This window comes from Schistocerca cancellata, chromosome 5, assembly GCF_023864275.1.
Source record: "Schistocerca cancellata isolate TAMUIC-IGC-003103 chromosome 5, iqSchCanc2.1, whole genome shotgun sequence".
Taxonomy (NCBI): Eukaryota; Metazoa; Arthropoda; class Insecta; order Orthoptera; family Acrididae; genus Schistocerca; species Schistocerca cancellata.
Window position 1 is genome coordinate 159281271 of NC_064630.1, and position 16623 is coordinate 159297893.

The 16623-nt window shown below is 45.3% G+C and overlaps 1 protein-coding gene across 1 annotated transcript in view; it reads left to right on the forward strand.

The window, feature by feature from the left end:
- LOC126188414 (homeobox protein homothorax-like) overlaps positions 1-7816 on the forward strand; it is a 383268-nt gene extending 375452 nt beyond the window's left edge. Inside the window, exon 7 of the mRNA XM_049930017.1 lies at positions 7571-7816. Within this exon, the coding sequence (XP_049785974.1) occupies positions 7571-7816 (246 nt within the window). The remainder of the gene's footprint in view (positions 1-7570) is intronic.
- The last annotated feature ends 8807 nt before the right edge of the window (positions 7817-16623 follow it).

Below are 16623 nucleotides of genomic sequence, written 5' to 3' on the forward strand. Positions count from 1 at the left end.
GTACGAAACATTTCTTTTGATCCAATACCTGTTCCTCAAACGAGGGTGTCTTAAAAGCAAAAGTGTGCTACGAGTGTGAAGTGATGGACGATGGTGGCCCTGTCGAGTGCTGCGTCGCTGGGTAGACTTTCCACCCCCGCTCCTGCTGGCATGTCTCTCCAGTTCCTGGAGGCTCCTCTGTGGACGGCGCTTGGGCTCTTTTTGCGACGCGAGCGCCTCGCCTCGACTCGGCTCGGCTCGCCGTGTTGCGATGAAACGAGATAGCGCCGCGCCGGCCCGGGTCCAGCGCCATCACGCGCGCCATTACGGCTCACGCACACTCATAATTAATGCCGGGTTACACGTACAAATTACGGCGCCGCCACTGCCGCTGCCGCCGCATTCATATTGCATCAAAGTGGCGGCCCGGCCCGGGTGCGCTGCTCTCTGTCCCCTTTGGGTGGCTGGCCCACGGGGCATCACACCCGGCGCTGCGCTCCGCTCGCTCTTCGCCTGCCCGCTCTACTTTTGTGTTAATTACTTCGAAGGGGGGATGATTAATGGACTTTACTCGGAAAAGCCGCTTAAAACTTGGTCACGCCGCGTGCGATGCGACACAGCGCGCCACTGCCCCCTCTCGCTTCTCCGCTCCACCCCTTCGCCGCCAGAGATTTGCGCCCCTCTTTTGGCTTTTTCTTCTCCAGAGCACTCGCAGTGACTAAATCGTCTCAAGTTGCCAGTGCACCTGCAAGGCGGTGGTTGTGATCTCCGCGGTTTCGCTGTGCACACATTATCAAAAGATCAATGCCTTGCCTTTGCACATCCTCGTGTGCCATTGGTAGCCGTTACGGAATACAGTCATTATTTCGCTTCGTTAATCAACTGCTCTTCGCCTTTCATAAATCACAGAACGCTATTTTCAAATACAATGCCAACTTACGTCGGTGACACGGGCAAAAATAACGTAGCATCCCCAGTGTGGTTCTCACCGACCTTAATTCTGTAATTTAGTTCGGATACTATAAAATTTACAGCATTTAATCACTAGAACTACGATAGTATCTAGATGGAACTAAGTGGAAAAATGGGATAAATAAACACGGGGGGGGGGGGTGTTATTGGGAAACAATCCAGTAACCGATTAGTTCCCAATGATTTAGGGTTTTAATTATTGCTTGAAGATGACGCATTGAGAATACAGCGTAGTGTTGAGCACTCTGGGCGTAGGCTGGACGACAGAGACGTCAATGAACGAACGGACACATCATAACTTTGCGAAAATAAAGAAATTAAACTTTTCACTCGAGGGAAGACTTGAACCAAGGACCTCTCGTTCCGCAGCTGCTCACGCTAACCACGGGACCACGGCGCTCCTGGGCTCACGTTAACCTTTACGTTACATATCTTGCGCATGGACTGCTCAGTTTGTATATTTTGCTTATTTTTTTTCATAGTTCCACACAACTTCTTCCTGTTTTCTCGATTGAACTGTGTTCAGTTTTTCAAGGCCTATCCACTGTGCCAACTTATAACTAAATCTGAGGGGGGTGCGATGGGGAGGTTCCCTTGTGAGGAGACTGAGGGATGCGTAAACACTTCCGGGGGAGAGCAGACGTCTGATCGGCCAGGAATGAGGAAGCCAGGCGGTCTGAGCCCGCAGCGTGAGTCACGCGGCGATGGGCGCAGAGGCCCGGGCGGCAGCTAATGCGGATGGGCCCCGCAGTCGGAGCCACAGCAGCAGGGCAGCACACTGGCCTGTAGCCTGTAGCCGGCGCAGCGCTGCCCGGCTCCGGGCTGGCCCCCTCGCCGGCGTTCATTGGGGACACTTAGCGTCGCCAGCAGATCTGCGCCCTGTTGCCAAGCATCCCGTGCCCACGCTCACAACCAGACCATCTCACTCCCACCGCTGCTCTGCATACGATAAGCTACCCCTATCGGGTGTCACCCCCGTGCTTGCGTGCCGGTCCAGAGCTGAGAAGTTCCCGGGTCATTTATCGATACGACTTTCCCGGGGCAATCCTCCGACAGTTGTACAACAACTAAACAATAGTGCGGTTACATCCATTCCAGTCCTACTCTGCGCAACCCCAGTCAGCCGGAAATTGTGTTGGCGTGCTGGTCTCGAACGGAGAAGTTCCCAGGTCACTTATCGATACAGCATTCTCTTCCAACAATAGCACAAAAACTAAACAGTCTTAAAGATACTGCACTTTCATTCCTATCAACTCCTACTCTGCCTAACCCTAATAAGTTAGCAATCCCGTTGAGAGACCTAACAGAAAATCCATATGTTCGCTATTGATCATTTACCACTAGCTGTTGAGAATGAAAATGTGGTCCAAGTAGGCTGTAATCTGTTCATTATCCGTGAAATTAGCCAGTATCAACCGTGGGTCATTTTCAAAAAAATGGCTCTGAGCACTATGGGACTTAACATCTGAGGTCATCAGTCCCCTAGAACCTAGAACTACTTAAACCTAACTAACCTAAGGACATCACACACATCCATGCCCGAGGCAGGATTCGGACCTGCGACCGTAGCAGTCTCGCGGTTCCGGACTGAAGCGCCTAGAACCGCAAGGCCACCGCGGCCGGCGGTCATTTTCAAGTACATATATTAAACTCAGGCTTCATTTCACATTTTACTACATCGCTGGTACACATGGACAACTATTCATCGTACTCCCGTGCGTATGTGGCACAAAAACAATGCAGTGGTGTACATAAAGCCCATTAGCCGATACATACAGAAGAGCAAACAAGCTGTTATCTTCTGCATCGCTATAGCAGTGTGCTGAATACATACACCTTGTTACTTGGTGGAATTCGCCTCCATTGTATACTTTTTAATTGGTGCAGTCATATTAATTTTTCGAGATACTACACTCGACCATCTCCACAGGCTTCTACTTCGTCTGGACACCTACTAACCACGATACCTATTTAGAGGTTTAGAAGCAGACCCGAAAGTACAGTGTCATCTAATCCCCAGCTGAAATTATTTTTTGCAGTGCTAAGATAGGAAACGGACTAGGCACTCCTATTTTTCATGTACTCAATTCCTCCGCTACTTATATCCTTTTCGCATTCCGCCTCTATTGTAGCTTTCTCTGTATGTCCATCTTTTCAGAGATGGTTGCGGGACTCGGCTCTTCGATACAAGATGTCAAATCAAACACCTTGCAGCCATCTAGTTTCCAAACTTAATTTTATTTGGCTACCAGTTTCGCCGATTTACTACGTCATCTTCAAGCCCCTGGTCAACGTGTAGGAAGACTCCACCTCGGTTTGGTCAAAACAGGGGCCAGCAATACTGGTATTAGTAAATTTCTGCTTGCTATTAGGGGTCACTATAGAAAGCAGAAATCTACTAATGCCAATATCGCTGGCCACTCTTTTGACCAGGAACAAGGAGTAATCTTCCTACACATAGTTCAAGGGCCCGAAGATCGCGTAATAAATCGCCGAAACTGGTAACGAAATAAAATAAGTTTGGAAGCTAGATAGTTGAAAGGTGTTTGAGTTTGCATCCTTATTTTACCTTTATTCCATGTTATTCATCTTATTGCAGTGGGGGAAATTTAGTTATTAATTAAAGAGTAAGATAAGTATTGTATTGTCACCCACCCTTTTTATCATCTGTATGGACGGTACTCTACACAGATGGAAGGATCAGGCATCATCTAGAATCAAGATAGGAAGGACGAGTTGAAATGTGCTAGCATATGATGATAAATTAATGATTTTGCAAAACAATGGAAATAACCTTCAAAGAGCTGTTTGTTTACTACGTAAGATTTTTAAACAATAAAACTTTAAAATTTCTACCTCAAAATCAGTAACCGTGTCATTCCAACATAGATTCAATGAGAGCAAAGACTATGTTGGATGACAGAATTTTAGAACAGTTTCAGCATTTTAATTAATTAGGAGTGATAGTTCTATTATTACAAAAGAGACATAAATAATAAATTAGGAAGATAGCAGTCAATGTGCAGAACTATTGGAGGAACACGGGAAACATTTCGGACCAAAACATAGCTGAAGCCCTACAAGATACTAGCGGGGCCAGTTATTCTATATTGTAGTAAAACGTAGACATTAAGACAGAAAGACCACAGCATAGAACCCACAGAAGTGAAATTCGTTAGAGGACTGCTGGCACAAATCTTGATAAAAAGAGAAACAAGGATATACGGAACCAACTACATATATTTGCATTGCGATATAAAATGGAAAAAATCAGAAAGAAGCGGAAAAAGCATTTAGAAAGGATAGAAAAACAAAGATTCTGAAAATGGCAATCAGACTTACTAGCTGCAGAAACGTAGAAGGACCGAGGCAAAGATCTATTGAGACCGGAACAGACCGAAGGGCATAGTTCCTGAAATTATGATGATGATGTTATTTTAATTAACAACAAATCAGAAGTTAGAATATTAACTACCTATCATTTCGTTACACATTTGGGGAATGGTCCAGACATTTACATAGGTGCGTATAACATCTCATCCAATACCACTTATTGTTAGGTCTGATTAAACCACTTGGTTTCACTAGTGTCAGCATTCATGTTTACAAGGCATGTGTGACATGTACATTGTCGTGGAGACATTAGCGAAAGCAATAACGATCGTTCCATATTTTTCCCTTGCAGCGCATGGTTCAGAAACACAGTACTAGTAGAACCAAGCACTTCTATTAAAGAAAGGAAGAGGTAGCTGGAACTTGTGTTTTTGAGAAGAAACTGCAACACAAAATTACTTTAAGAGAACGTTCACGCGTACGGAGACATTATTTGATTTCTCACCGTACTGAAAAATCTCTTCTGAACGAATATATTATAATTCTTTTCATTAGTTACTTTTAGACCTTGTAAATGTACTATAGGCTTCAGTGCAAAGTCGCTCAGATGATTATTTTACCGAGAAGAGTTCAGTCTGCTCGTGAACACTTCTCACCACTCAAGGAAAACGACATTTCTAGTGAATACGAGTGACACACTCCCCGCTGTCATTAGTCGGCTGTCGCCCAGTCAAGGAGAACCACATGGGACACAGCTCTTTCTTGATAACAACATCGACGCGCACGCTCCTACTTAGGACGTACTGCCTCTAGCCGTGTCTCGATGTACGCAACCGATACGCTGTCCTTCGTGTTAAAAGCACTTGACATTTAAACAACTTTTGCCGAAGAAAAAGCGAATACTCAGTACTTTAATTTAAATACTTCACGCGAACGTTCGTACACACTGACTCTCAGTGCACAGAATAAAGACATTCCTGATATATTTCACACACGACTGCGGTACGTAATAATATAGAATCTGGGCGCACTGCCAACGTAAGTTCCACGCCGTATTAGAGACAGCTTGTTACGGCTTTCTAGCGAGCGTGTTAAGAGAAATGGTTCATTAAAGCACTATGTCACAATGTTACGTCTTGAAACTCGTGTGTTCTCAGCCGTGAGACACGCACGCTCATATCGAAGAATAGGAGAAAGTATTGGCATCGACTTGCATACAAGTCCCTACCTCTAATAGTTTTGTATTATTATTTGTAAAGATAATGCCCTGTACTGACACAGTTCGAATCGTGTTTTTCGCAGATCGTTTCATTACAAATATAAACGACCACTGCATCAACGTACTTTTTCTTTCGTGTCCTATACATTGAATAGATATGTCTCTTAGTCCGTTGCCGGTGACCGTACAATGGGGGTCGAATTTAATTGAAAAAAAAAAAGAAAAAAAAAAGAAATTGTTCACATGGCTCTGAGCCCTATGGGACTTAACATCTGAGGTCATCAGTCCCCTAGAACTTAAAACTACTTAAACCTAACTAACCTAAGGACATCACACACAGCCGGCCGGGGTGGCCGAGCGGTTCTAGGCGCTACAGTCTGGAACCGCGCGACCGCTAAGGTCGCAGGTTCGAATCCTGCCTCGGGCATGGATGTGTGTGATGTCATTAGCTTAGTTAGGTTTAAGTTGTTCTAGGTTCTAGGGGACTGATGACCTCAGAAGTTAAGTCCCATAGTGCTCAGAGCCATTTAAACCATTTATCACACACATCCATGCCGGAGGCAGGATTCGAACCTGCGATCGTAGCAGTCACGCGGTTCCGGACTGAAACGCCTAGAGCCGCTCGGCCACCGCGGGCGGCTATTTAATTGAAGATTCTATGCGACTCATCACCTGGAAGTGTCCTTCCAGTTAATGATATGATATTACCTAGCAGAATTCATTTTACATCACTGTTTCTTTTTTCATAGATTAAGTTGCGGTCCGTCCTCTTGATTGCAATAGAGGGTCGTAATATTTAAAAATATTACTGCTGTTACTGAAAATAGAAGATATTGCACACATCTTGGTTGTTAACAGGTTGAGTTTATGTGTGTGATGTCATTAGCTTAGTTAGGTTTAAGTTGTTCTAGGTTCTAGGGGACTGATGGCCTCAGAAGTTAAGTCCCATAGTGCTCAGAGCCATTTAAACCATTTATCACACACATCCATGCCGGAGGCAGGATTCGAACCTGCGATCGTAGCAGTCGCGCGGTTCCGGACTGAAGCGCCTAGAGCCGCTCGGCCACCGCGGGCGGCTATTTAATTGAAGATTCTATGCGACTCATCACCTGGAAGTGTCCTTCCAGTTAATGATATGATATTACCTAGCAGAATTCATTTTACATCACTGTTTTTTTTTCATAGATTAAGTTGCGGTCCGTCCTCTTGATTGCAATAGAGGGTCGTAATATTTAAAAATATTACTGCTGTTACTGAAAATAGAAGATATTGCACACATCTTGGTTGTTAACAGGTTGAGTTTCAGATGGTATTTACCTTCATATTTATAGAGCAGTTTTAAATGATTTATCAGTTTATTCAATATACTCTCGATTTTTTTTTTCTCTTCAATTACTAAAGCGAGGCAGGTTGCAAGTTTTGCTATGTAAAAACGATTGCTGGAGATCTGTCCCAGTGTGATCACATGTAAAAGTGTTATACCTGTAGTTGGCTGAGGTAGCCTGTTGTCTTCATAGAAGTGTGTAGCTGTCTTTGTGGCAGTCTGTGGCAGGCTGTGTGGCTGAGTGTGTGGTGATACTTTCCTGACAGCTTGACATCGTATTTTTGACTGTTTAACTATGTACAGTTGGGTGCATGCTGGTGGTATGTGGCAGTGTGTCGCTGATTACGTTGTGATATGTGGCTTATTTCATAGTGGTATGCAGCAGACTGCATAAGGGCATTTAGCTGACTGTGTGGTCCCGTGTGGCTGACTGCATAGAGGCATTTAGCTGACTGTTTGGTGGTGTGTGGCTGTAGCTTGATGTTTGTGGTTGACTGTATGACGGTGTGCAGTTGACTGCATGCTGGTGGTGTATAGCTGACTGTGTGGCAACATGTGGCTGACAGCTTGACAATATGTTGGATGAGTGTGTGGTAGTGTGCAGTTGGCTGCATGCAGGTGGTATGTGGCTGACTGCATTGTGGTCTATGTCGGCGGCGGTGTGTGACGGACTGCAGAATGGTGTATAATTTCGCGGTGTTGTGCGGCCGACTACACGTGTTGCGGTGCTGCGTGTGTTGCAGAGGCCGCCCAGCTCGACGCTGTCGTACGGAGGCCCCGGGAACGACGACGTGCGGTCCCCGGGCTCGGGCGCGGGCGGCACGCCGGGCCCGCTGTCGCAGCAGCCGCCGTCGCAGCCGGGCGTCGACGCCGCAGACCCAGGTAGGCAGCGTGTCGTCTCCGCGAGCTCCGGCGGCCACGCCCACGCCCTCGGCCTCGGCCACGGGCCGGCCCGCCCCTTCACCTCCTACTACTACTGCGGATCCTAGAGCTCTTCCCACCTCCCGTGTCCCTCTCAGCCGCGACCCGCGTATCGGCGTGTTTAGTACCGTACGTAGGCGGGAACGCGACAAATCTCGACCTGTGAAAAGCGAGTTGATTTTTCTTCAATTTGATCATATCTTCCTGTACGTTAACAGTTTGAACTGTTAACATCCTGTTGATTTTGTCATCATTTTCTATAACACTCTGATCATTCAATAAAATAGTGAAAAGAACTAATTGTTGGTTTAGTTATTTGTACCGATGCTCTGAAAGACATCTAATATAAAAAAAATCCCAATAAATAGAGCTACAAAAAATGTGCGGTCTTGTCTAGCGCCAAAGCGGGGAAAGATAGTACAGTTTCGGAAGTCACATTTCCCGCTCTTCGGTCACTCTGTTAAGGAAATCAAGTACGTTACGAACAGTACTTGTTCAGAACATTTTGCAGTTTTCCGTGTGTCTCACGATGCCGCGTGCGACATCAATGCTTGCTAACTTGATAACTCAGTTCCTTATGCTACCCGAATAGTTCAGTAATCTCGGCAGATGATAAGAGAAGCGAATCACAAATGCAGAAAAGCTTAGAAAATGTCCAATAACTGTTGCGATGAAATGTCTTATTAAAAACAATTAGAGAGACAGAAGTTGTAATTTTCAAATAAGGATGTGAAGTTGCTGTTAGCAGACCGTTGTTGAGTTCGGAAAGCCAAACCAAACAGATCTGCGTTGTTATTGTTGAGGTTATTGTTACCGGGAATGAACTGAAGGGATAATAAACTGCACAAGATAGGGATTTTATTACATGTCATGTGTGCATTGGAAGAAAGATAAGTTACTCGAAGAAGAGAGATGGTGAGACTTTTAAAATGATTACGTTCCCTCGATGGAAACCAGAGAAATAATTTGAACAAATTGGAAAGTATACTTAATATGAATTTGGTGGAAGCGACACGTTCACTAAAAAATTTTCCTTTTTCTTTTACACATCTACGACTGTAACGACTATCCACAGTGCTACTGATCCATTCTCTTGTACCTTTTACGAGCTGAGGGACGTAATTGAGAATCCAAATACGGTGTTGCGAGTTCCTTGCGAGGTTATTTGAAAACTTTATAACTACGTTGATGAAACTCGTTCTTTTACTTTTCTGCGCGGGATTAGCCGAGCGGTCTTGGGCGCTGCAGTCATGGACTGTGTGGCTGGTCCCGGCGGAGATTCGAGTGCATGGGTGTGTCTTTGTCCTTAGGATAATTTAGGTTACGTAGTGTGTAAGCTTAGGGACTGATGACCTTAGCAGTTATGTCACATAAGATTTCGCACACACTTGAACTTTTATTTTCTTTTTTTCTAAGTCCGTGTAACGTGGAACTATTGTTCATTGGTCTTAATCTAAAGATATTTCATGCATTATCATATGGAATGACTACTTCCGCAATTTTCAGTGACGGAACGGCGTTACAGTATTTCATTAAAACGAAAGAGCTAACTTCAATCTTTGATCGGCCTCCCTCATTTACATTTGGGGCGGTTCCACTGCACAGCTGGTTGGTTCAAATGGCCCGGAGCACTATGGGACACAACATCGGAGGTCATCAGTCCCCTAGAACTTAGAACTACTTAAACCTAACTAACCTAAGGACATCACACACATCCGTGCCCGAGGCAGGATTCGAACCTGCGACCGTAGCGGTCGCGCGGTTCCAGACTGAAGCGCCTAGAACCGCTCGGTCACCCCGGCCGGCGCACAGCCGGTGATATGTGCCAAGATTTCTTCAGCAGTGTCAACATCGATTTGGATCACTGGACTTATTTTTGAAACTTAATTTACATTTTTTTTTCGCGTCGATGACATCAGCAATAATTGTCTTTTATACGGGCCTAGTCTTTTGTCCCGGTTCGAATATAATTCAAGAAATTTAAAGTGGTTTTATTTACAAAAAACCTTGCTGGTATTAAAAACATATTCCATGAAAATGTCGAAGGACTTATGTTGGTGTGAACTTTGAGAGAGGCTTTACGTCTCGCTTTGCTGTTGAGACCGTCAGAATTGTGGACCTGCAGCTGTCGCAGCAGACTTTTGTCTGGAAGAAGTCGCGAGCTGCGCCGCGGAACTTTAAGGGCGCGCAGAGGGCGCGAGCGTCAGGAGCCGCTCCTCCTCACGGCAAGGGATTTATGCTGCCTCCGGGAGGCATACAACACCCGCCGACAGCCGCCTCCGCCGCTCCAAGTTTCGCAATCTCGCAGCCAGCGTCGGTATCTGCTCTGCTATCGGGTGCCGCTGCGAAGGCTCGAAAGACCGCCGAAGCACGACCACACCCTGATAACGCCACTCGAAGTGCCGCCGGATGCCCGTCATCACCACCAGCTATAGAACTCTGACCCTGGAATCGATGTAGGGGCGTATCGTGCCGGGTGCACACCTCAGCTACTTTAGTAAATATCCGTTCGTACCACAGATGTACATGGTGTAGGCGCTATTGATCTTTCATTCTTGAATGATGCTTACCTAGTGCTCTGTCACTAACCACCACATACATCCTGAGCAACGAAGAGCACTGTGGTGTCGTTACCCAAAGATTAAGACACCTGACTCGATTTTGCGATTTCGAGAGAAACTGTGCTCAAACCTTCACCCCACATTCCAGATTTACGTTCTCCATTATTTCCCACGACTTTTTCTGTGCGCTACAATTGGCTAACGGAGCAAGCGTCGAATCGCTAATGGTGCAAACGTCGACTAGTTCCCTCCTCTCGAACTGCATTCAGTAGCGTCCAGAGTATTTGTATTTCAGTTGCTAAATTGACGACAGTAAACTCATTACAGTGGGACTTACCCCTTCGTTGGTACACAACACATAGGAGTCGGAGGTTCAGATGGAGATTGCCTCATCTTGGTATTCATCTCACATGATTTATAGAAACAAAATAACAAATTTTAAGTAGTGTTTAAACCAGCTCTTCTTGGCTTATACGCCCTCTGTCTTGACCGCAGGGTGACATCGGTCATAATTAACAAACGGAAAAATACGATGCATCTTTTTTTTTTAATAAATCCCCATCGCCAAAATATATCTATATAACTGAGGAATTAGTCTTAGTAATCAAAAAATTGTGAACATTCAGCTTCAGAGGTTTAGTTTAAGGATAGCCGGAGAAGCTTTTAAGTCTTTCTCGGCTTCTCTCACTACTAAGGGGTCCCTTGCGTCACTCTCTTCCCAGGTTTCTGCTAGTGAGAAAAATGACAACCGTCAGTGGCTGAAGAGCCCAAAAGCAGCTGGTCGTAGGGCTTCACGCTCATCCTCAGTCCCGGAGACGGAGCCAGTAAAGTCCTCCCAGCCACGTAAACCCAAGGAGCAGCGAGAGAAATCCTAAAAGAAAATCCCTAAGACCAAGGAAAAGCTGAGGCCAGGTTGCCATTCATTGGGAGAATTATAAGAATTCCAGCATGTAGTTCATCGATGGAGGAGATCCTTAAAAAATCCACATGTGGCCAGTTCATTTGTTCGCGGGCGTACTACCCAAGTTAAATAGATTTAACAGAGGATACAGAAGCGACGAAGGGATGAGTTCCTAGATTCGTCGTGTATTCTTCTGGGTAGCATCAGCAAGTCACAGACATGCTCAAGAAACTACTTTACGTTTCACTACAGGGTAAACGTTCTTTAAATTGGTGCTGTGTGTGTGATGCGAGGAGATCCAGGAAACTATTCCAGAATGAACTTTTATTCTGTTACGAGGGATGTTCAAGAAGCAATGTAACACTTTTTTTCTGAAGAAAAAGGTTTGTTTTATTCAGGATTCCAATAATCCATATTATTCGCCACTCTTTTGACTGAAAAACTATATTTTTCAAGGTAACGTCCATTCAGTGCGACGGCCTTCCACCACCTCACAGGGAGGGCCTGTATGCCGACATGGTACCACTCTACTGGTGGACTTCGGAGCCAAAGTCTTGCGGCATCAATAACCTCCCCATTATCCACGTACTTCTTCCCGCGGAGCGCATCCTTAGTTGCTCTTCAACGTCTTGTGTTAGGCGTGGAGGAACCCTGCAAACACATACCTTTGAGTACTCCAATGGTGGACGAGTGTGTCATCACTGCCAACAGACATCCCGCTGTGCAGCTAGATGTTCGATTGTGATCCGTCGACCACCTCGAATGAGAGTGTCTGAACGGTCCAACATTTCAGCAGTCACAACTTTGTGCGACCGGCCGACACGCGGGAGAACCGACAGGTTTACGCGACCTTGTTGCGATGATCACAGACCACCTCGCCCAATGACTCACCGCGCTTTTGTTCACTGCCAGTTATCCTTAGACATTCTGCCAGGGCCAGTGAATATGCTCTGGTCTTCGCCGAAAGAACCTCAACAATTCTGTTGAATGTTTCGTACAGCGCCACCACCTATCGGAATTTCATGAAATTGTAGAGGTTGACGCGGTAATATACCGCATTGTCTCACAAAAATTTTTTGTATATTTTCGACTGAAATTGGCCAAGAAAAAAAAGTAGCGTTACTTATTGGGTCGACTACATCCTGCGTAATGGTGAAATTCGTACCTACGTGGGGCCATATTGTCAGACTTTATCCTTTCGCTACATCTAAGAATAGGATAGAAAATGAAGGGGTGTACAGAGGCGTGCGGCTGGAGGAAGTGTCTTGTAGGGAACTGTGCACCCTTCGCTACGTACCCCACATGATGTCTCGTGACGTCCAGACGAAGAGATGTTGATGCGGGTTTACTAGCAGTAACAGCTCTACAGCAGCGACAAGTGGTACACATCTTCCCGTGTCCAGTGCCAGGCTTCACTGCTGTCTCCAGCAATCCGGACTGGAGAGACGCCGCTATTTCGGAGCCTCCAACCCCGCGCTGCCCCCGCTGCCCCCGTCACAGCGTGTTAGCGCGCCTCCACCGTAAACAAACACCCGAGCCTGATCGCGCAAGCCGGAGGATTCACTTACGTGTTTGTATTTTTAGTGCGCCGCGAGGCTCCCACTGCACTCGGGGCGACCCGCCGAGCCCTGGCCCAGCTCAGGCCAGCGGACCCTGTGGCATTAGGGCCTGTCGGGCAGGATTAACAAGAGTGATGACGCCTCACTGGTCAACTTATTTTTGTCGGTACCGCCGGGAAAGAGCAAATTACAAAACTACAACCACATCTGTAGTTCAGGCGACAATAAGCATCTCTAGTGTTTAGTTTCCTCTGTGCGCCGTCTACATTCTTAAAGACAAAGAAAACTAAAATCAGCAAGAACCTTACCATTTCGGAAGTAGGAAACGTGAATCGATCTCCAGGCGACTTTTTGTACCTGTATTTATGACCAACTACATCCGTTCAACTTTTTAAGATTAAGACGTCTGAACAATGTTTGGGAGGGCTGGTGTTCAATCTGACCATCCAGGTTTAGGTTTTATTAACTTAGTTTCTTCGAAAAGGACACGTTCTGTTTTCCTTCCCCTATTCCATGCCGAGTGACCTCACGGGCTGCGGAGCCATCAACATAAATCTGCTTCCATCAACTTTTTAAACGATATTATTTGTGGGCCTAATTATAAAACACGCAAAATAGTGTTTAAGAAGATGTCTTCATATTTCAATTCAGAATGAATATAATAATCGATCTATATAATTCTGGAGAATCACTGAAGGAAGAAAGCAGATGTAGATTTTGGTTCAGTGGTTCAAATGGCTCTAAGCACTATGGGACTTAACATCTGAGGTCATCAGTTCCCTAGACTTAGAACTTAACCTAAAGACATCACAAACATCCTTGCCCGAGGCAGGATTCGAACCAGCGACCGCAGCAGCAGCGCGGTTCCGGATTGAAGCGCCTTGAATCGTAGATTTTGGAACTAGACTTTTGTATAAGACGAAGTAGTTCGGAGGACTGAGAATCGAACTAAGTAAGAATATTTGATGTGATTTTTATGGAAGATGTAATTGGTAAATATGTAACTGAAACACTTAGCCTAGAAAAAACAAAACTTTTATTCAGTAGCGCTGAAAACAAAAACAAAAGATGAATAGTTTTCTGATAATACACCAACACACCCCAAACTTTGTTCTGTTATGCTGTGGATGTGCATGACGTTACTGAGCAGTTAAGACACCAAACTCTGGAGTTGCTCGAATCTGTAGCTAAAACAACAAACGTGAGCGTTAGATTGAAAATTATGTTCGTCTCGGCGTCAGGCTGACAGGACAAGTGTAGGGACAGCAGGGAATAAGTTTCATGGTACTATACAGAGCTGTAGAGGGTAAAAACTATAGGGAAAGACATATATTATAATACTTCCAACAAATAATTGAGAAGTGAGGAAGCGAGTCCTGCTCTGAGATGGTTGGCACGGGTGAGGAATTCGTGGCGAGCTGCATCAAGCTAGTCAGAAGACTGATGACTCAAAGAAAAAAATGCTTGAATAAAACAATAGACGCGTAACATGTACAGCATCATGTCAGTTGTGGAGTTGCTTCTCATCTGAACTTGTTCAAATTGACACGACTATCCCCTTAATGAAAAATCTCCAATATTTGTTTTGGAGTAAGAAGAGTGGTATGGATGGGCGACTCATTTCGATTGATCTTTGTAAGCCAAACGCTGACAATTAATTAATCGCTGTCTCAGGTCTAGTTGCTAGTGACCGTTTTCACAACCTCAAATATGAGGACAGATATCTACATTTAATCTACGGAAAATATTGCTATTCATTGTACATCGTGTCAGTTTTCATTTGGAAAATGATTGTCGGGGAAGGCTTTTCGCTACATTCAGCTTTTAAAACCACATGTTTGAGACGAACAAAGGGCGCTCCCTCGCTTTGTTCGTGGAAAAACCCTGCTAATGCACGAGTTCACCGATCAACATGCCGGTAATTTACCGCAAGTTGGTGATAAGTCCTTTTCAGATGGATCGGGTGGCGTCCAGTGGATGCCAAAACCGGCCGCTCGCCTCGATTTGCATGGCGCGCTCTAAATACTCTTAGCGGCTGCGCGTGGGCGGATACGAGCCGAAAGAGAGGGATTTGCCGCCGCCGCCCTCCGGCCTGCCAGGGTGTTATGGGGAGTTATAGCTAAATATGTTTACATGCGGCTTTGACGAGAATTTATTATTATGACGCGCATAGGTTTCAGCGCTAATTACTGAACTCGTAAATTCCGATTTGCATGTCCGATGTGTTGCCGCCGCCGACACTCGTTTAATGTGCGCGGAATTACTGTTTATTACTGGTCCATGGTGCGTAGGATTTTTCCCCTTCTCTTTTCTGTGCAATGCTGCGGAAGCGTTAGTTCTTTTGTGATATGTTTACTTTTTGAGGTCATATGTTGGCCGGTGTTGAAAACAATATTTAATCAAGTATCTACTTCCGTTTTCGATTCGTATATGAGTCTTGGGCACACTCGTTACGCATTTAAAAGAACATTCACTCATGTTTCTGAGCTCTATTTAATGTTGAGCTTAATTCCTAATGTATTTATCTTCTCCGTCCCTATTTAATATATTTTTTCTTCGACATCTTCTGTCCCTTATACTTGCCTGCAGCGTCACCATTTTATATTCTTAAATTTATTACAGCTGTAGAAGGGAAGTAAATGCAGCGTTCTCCTCTGCTATTTGCTCAGTGTGTTGTAAGAAATCTTTTCCTTCACCAACCTGCATCCCTCCCCCCTTCCTTACCGAAACCCCCCCTCCCCATCCCCTCCCCCTCTACCCAACCACCCATTGCCACTTCCCATTACAGCTTCGAAGATAGCGATGGATCGTACTCTTTAAAGCCCAATCTGATGTTGTGACGCTTTCGAGCCGACACATACCATCGACATATGAAGTTTACAGTTTTCTTGTTGTAAGTCACTCATACTTGTTTAGCAGTGTTGTCTCTGTTTTAGATGCCTCAAAGTAGTGACCAACACTAAAATTAAATTTCAGCTGGGACTCTCGTCTCATGATAAAGAATTTCACACATGTAAACCAACTATCCACTTCTTAATTTTTCTGGGTTATGTAATGTACTGGCGAAATAATCTACAGTTTAATGTTGTAGGCGAAGACATGGTATATACGACATACCTGTGCAGTTAACGTCACTGTTGAATGGTAAAGGCTACATATACAACATAGACACTTGCCCTTGGGGACACTGATTCTTCCACGCAAGACATTTACTGCCTGGCGTCCCACGAAATACGATCCTCTGTCATAGGCTCGTGTCCTTCCCCCGAGGTTCGGATCTGTTACCCATCTCATGTGAATATTCTACACACAGTGTAAAACATTATCAGTCAGAAAAAGGAGCATGAATTGCCGTGCTTCCTACGTTGTAAGATCTTGTGGTAGTGATCGTGGTAGTGATGGTACACTACGTGATCAAAAGTATCCCGACATTTGGCTGAAAATGACTTAAAAGTTAGTGGCGTCCTCCATCGGTAATGCTGGAATTCAGTATGGTGTTGGCTCACCCTTAGCCTTGATGACAGCTTCCACTCTCGTAGGCGTACGTTCAGTCAGGTGCTGGAAGGTTTATTGGGGAATAGGAGCCCGTTCTTCACGGAGTGCTGCACTGAGGAGAGGTATCGATGTCGCTCACTGGGGCCTTGCTCGAATTCGGCGTTCCAAAACATCGCAAAGGTGTTCTGTAGGATTCAGGTCAGTGTAGTCGTGTGCTGTGATAGTGCGATGCAAAGTAACACGGGGTGCAAGCCTCCTTTATGAAAATACGACCACACCGTACACCATCGTCTTGTAATTATACTTTCGGCACTGCACACGCTGGCAGGTGACGTTCACCGGGCGTTCACCATGCCCAC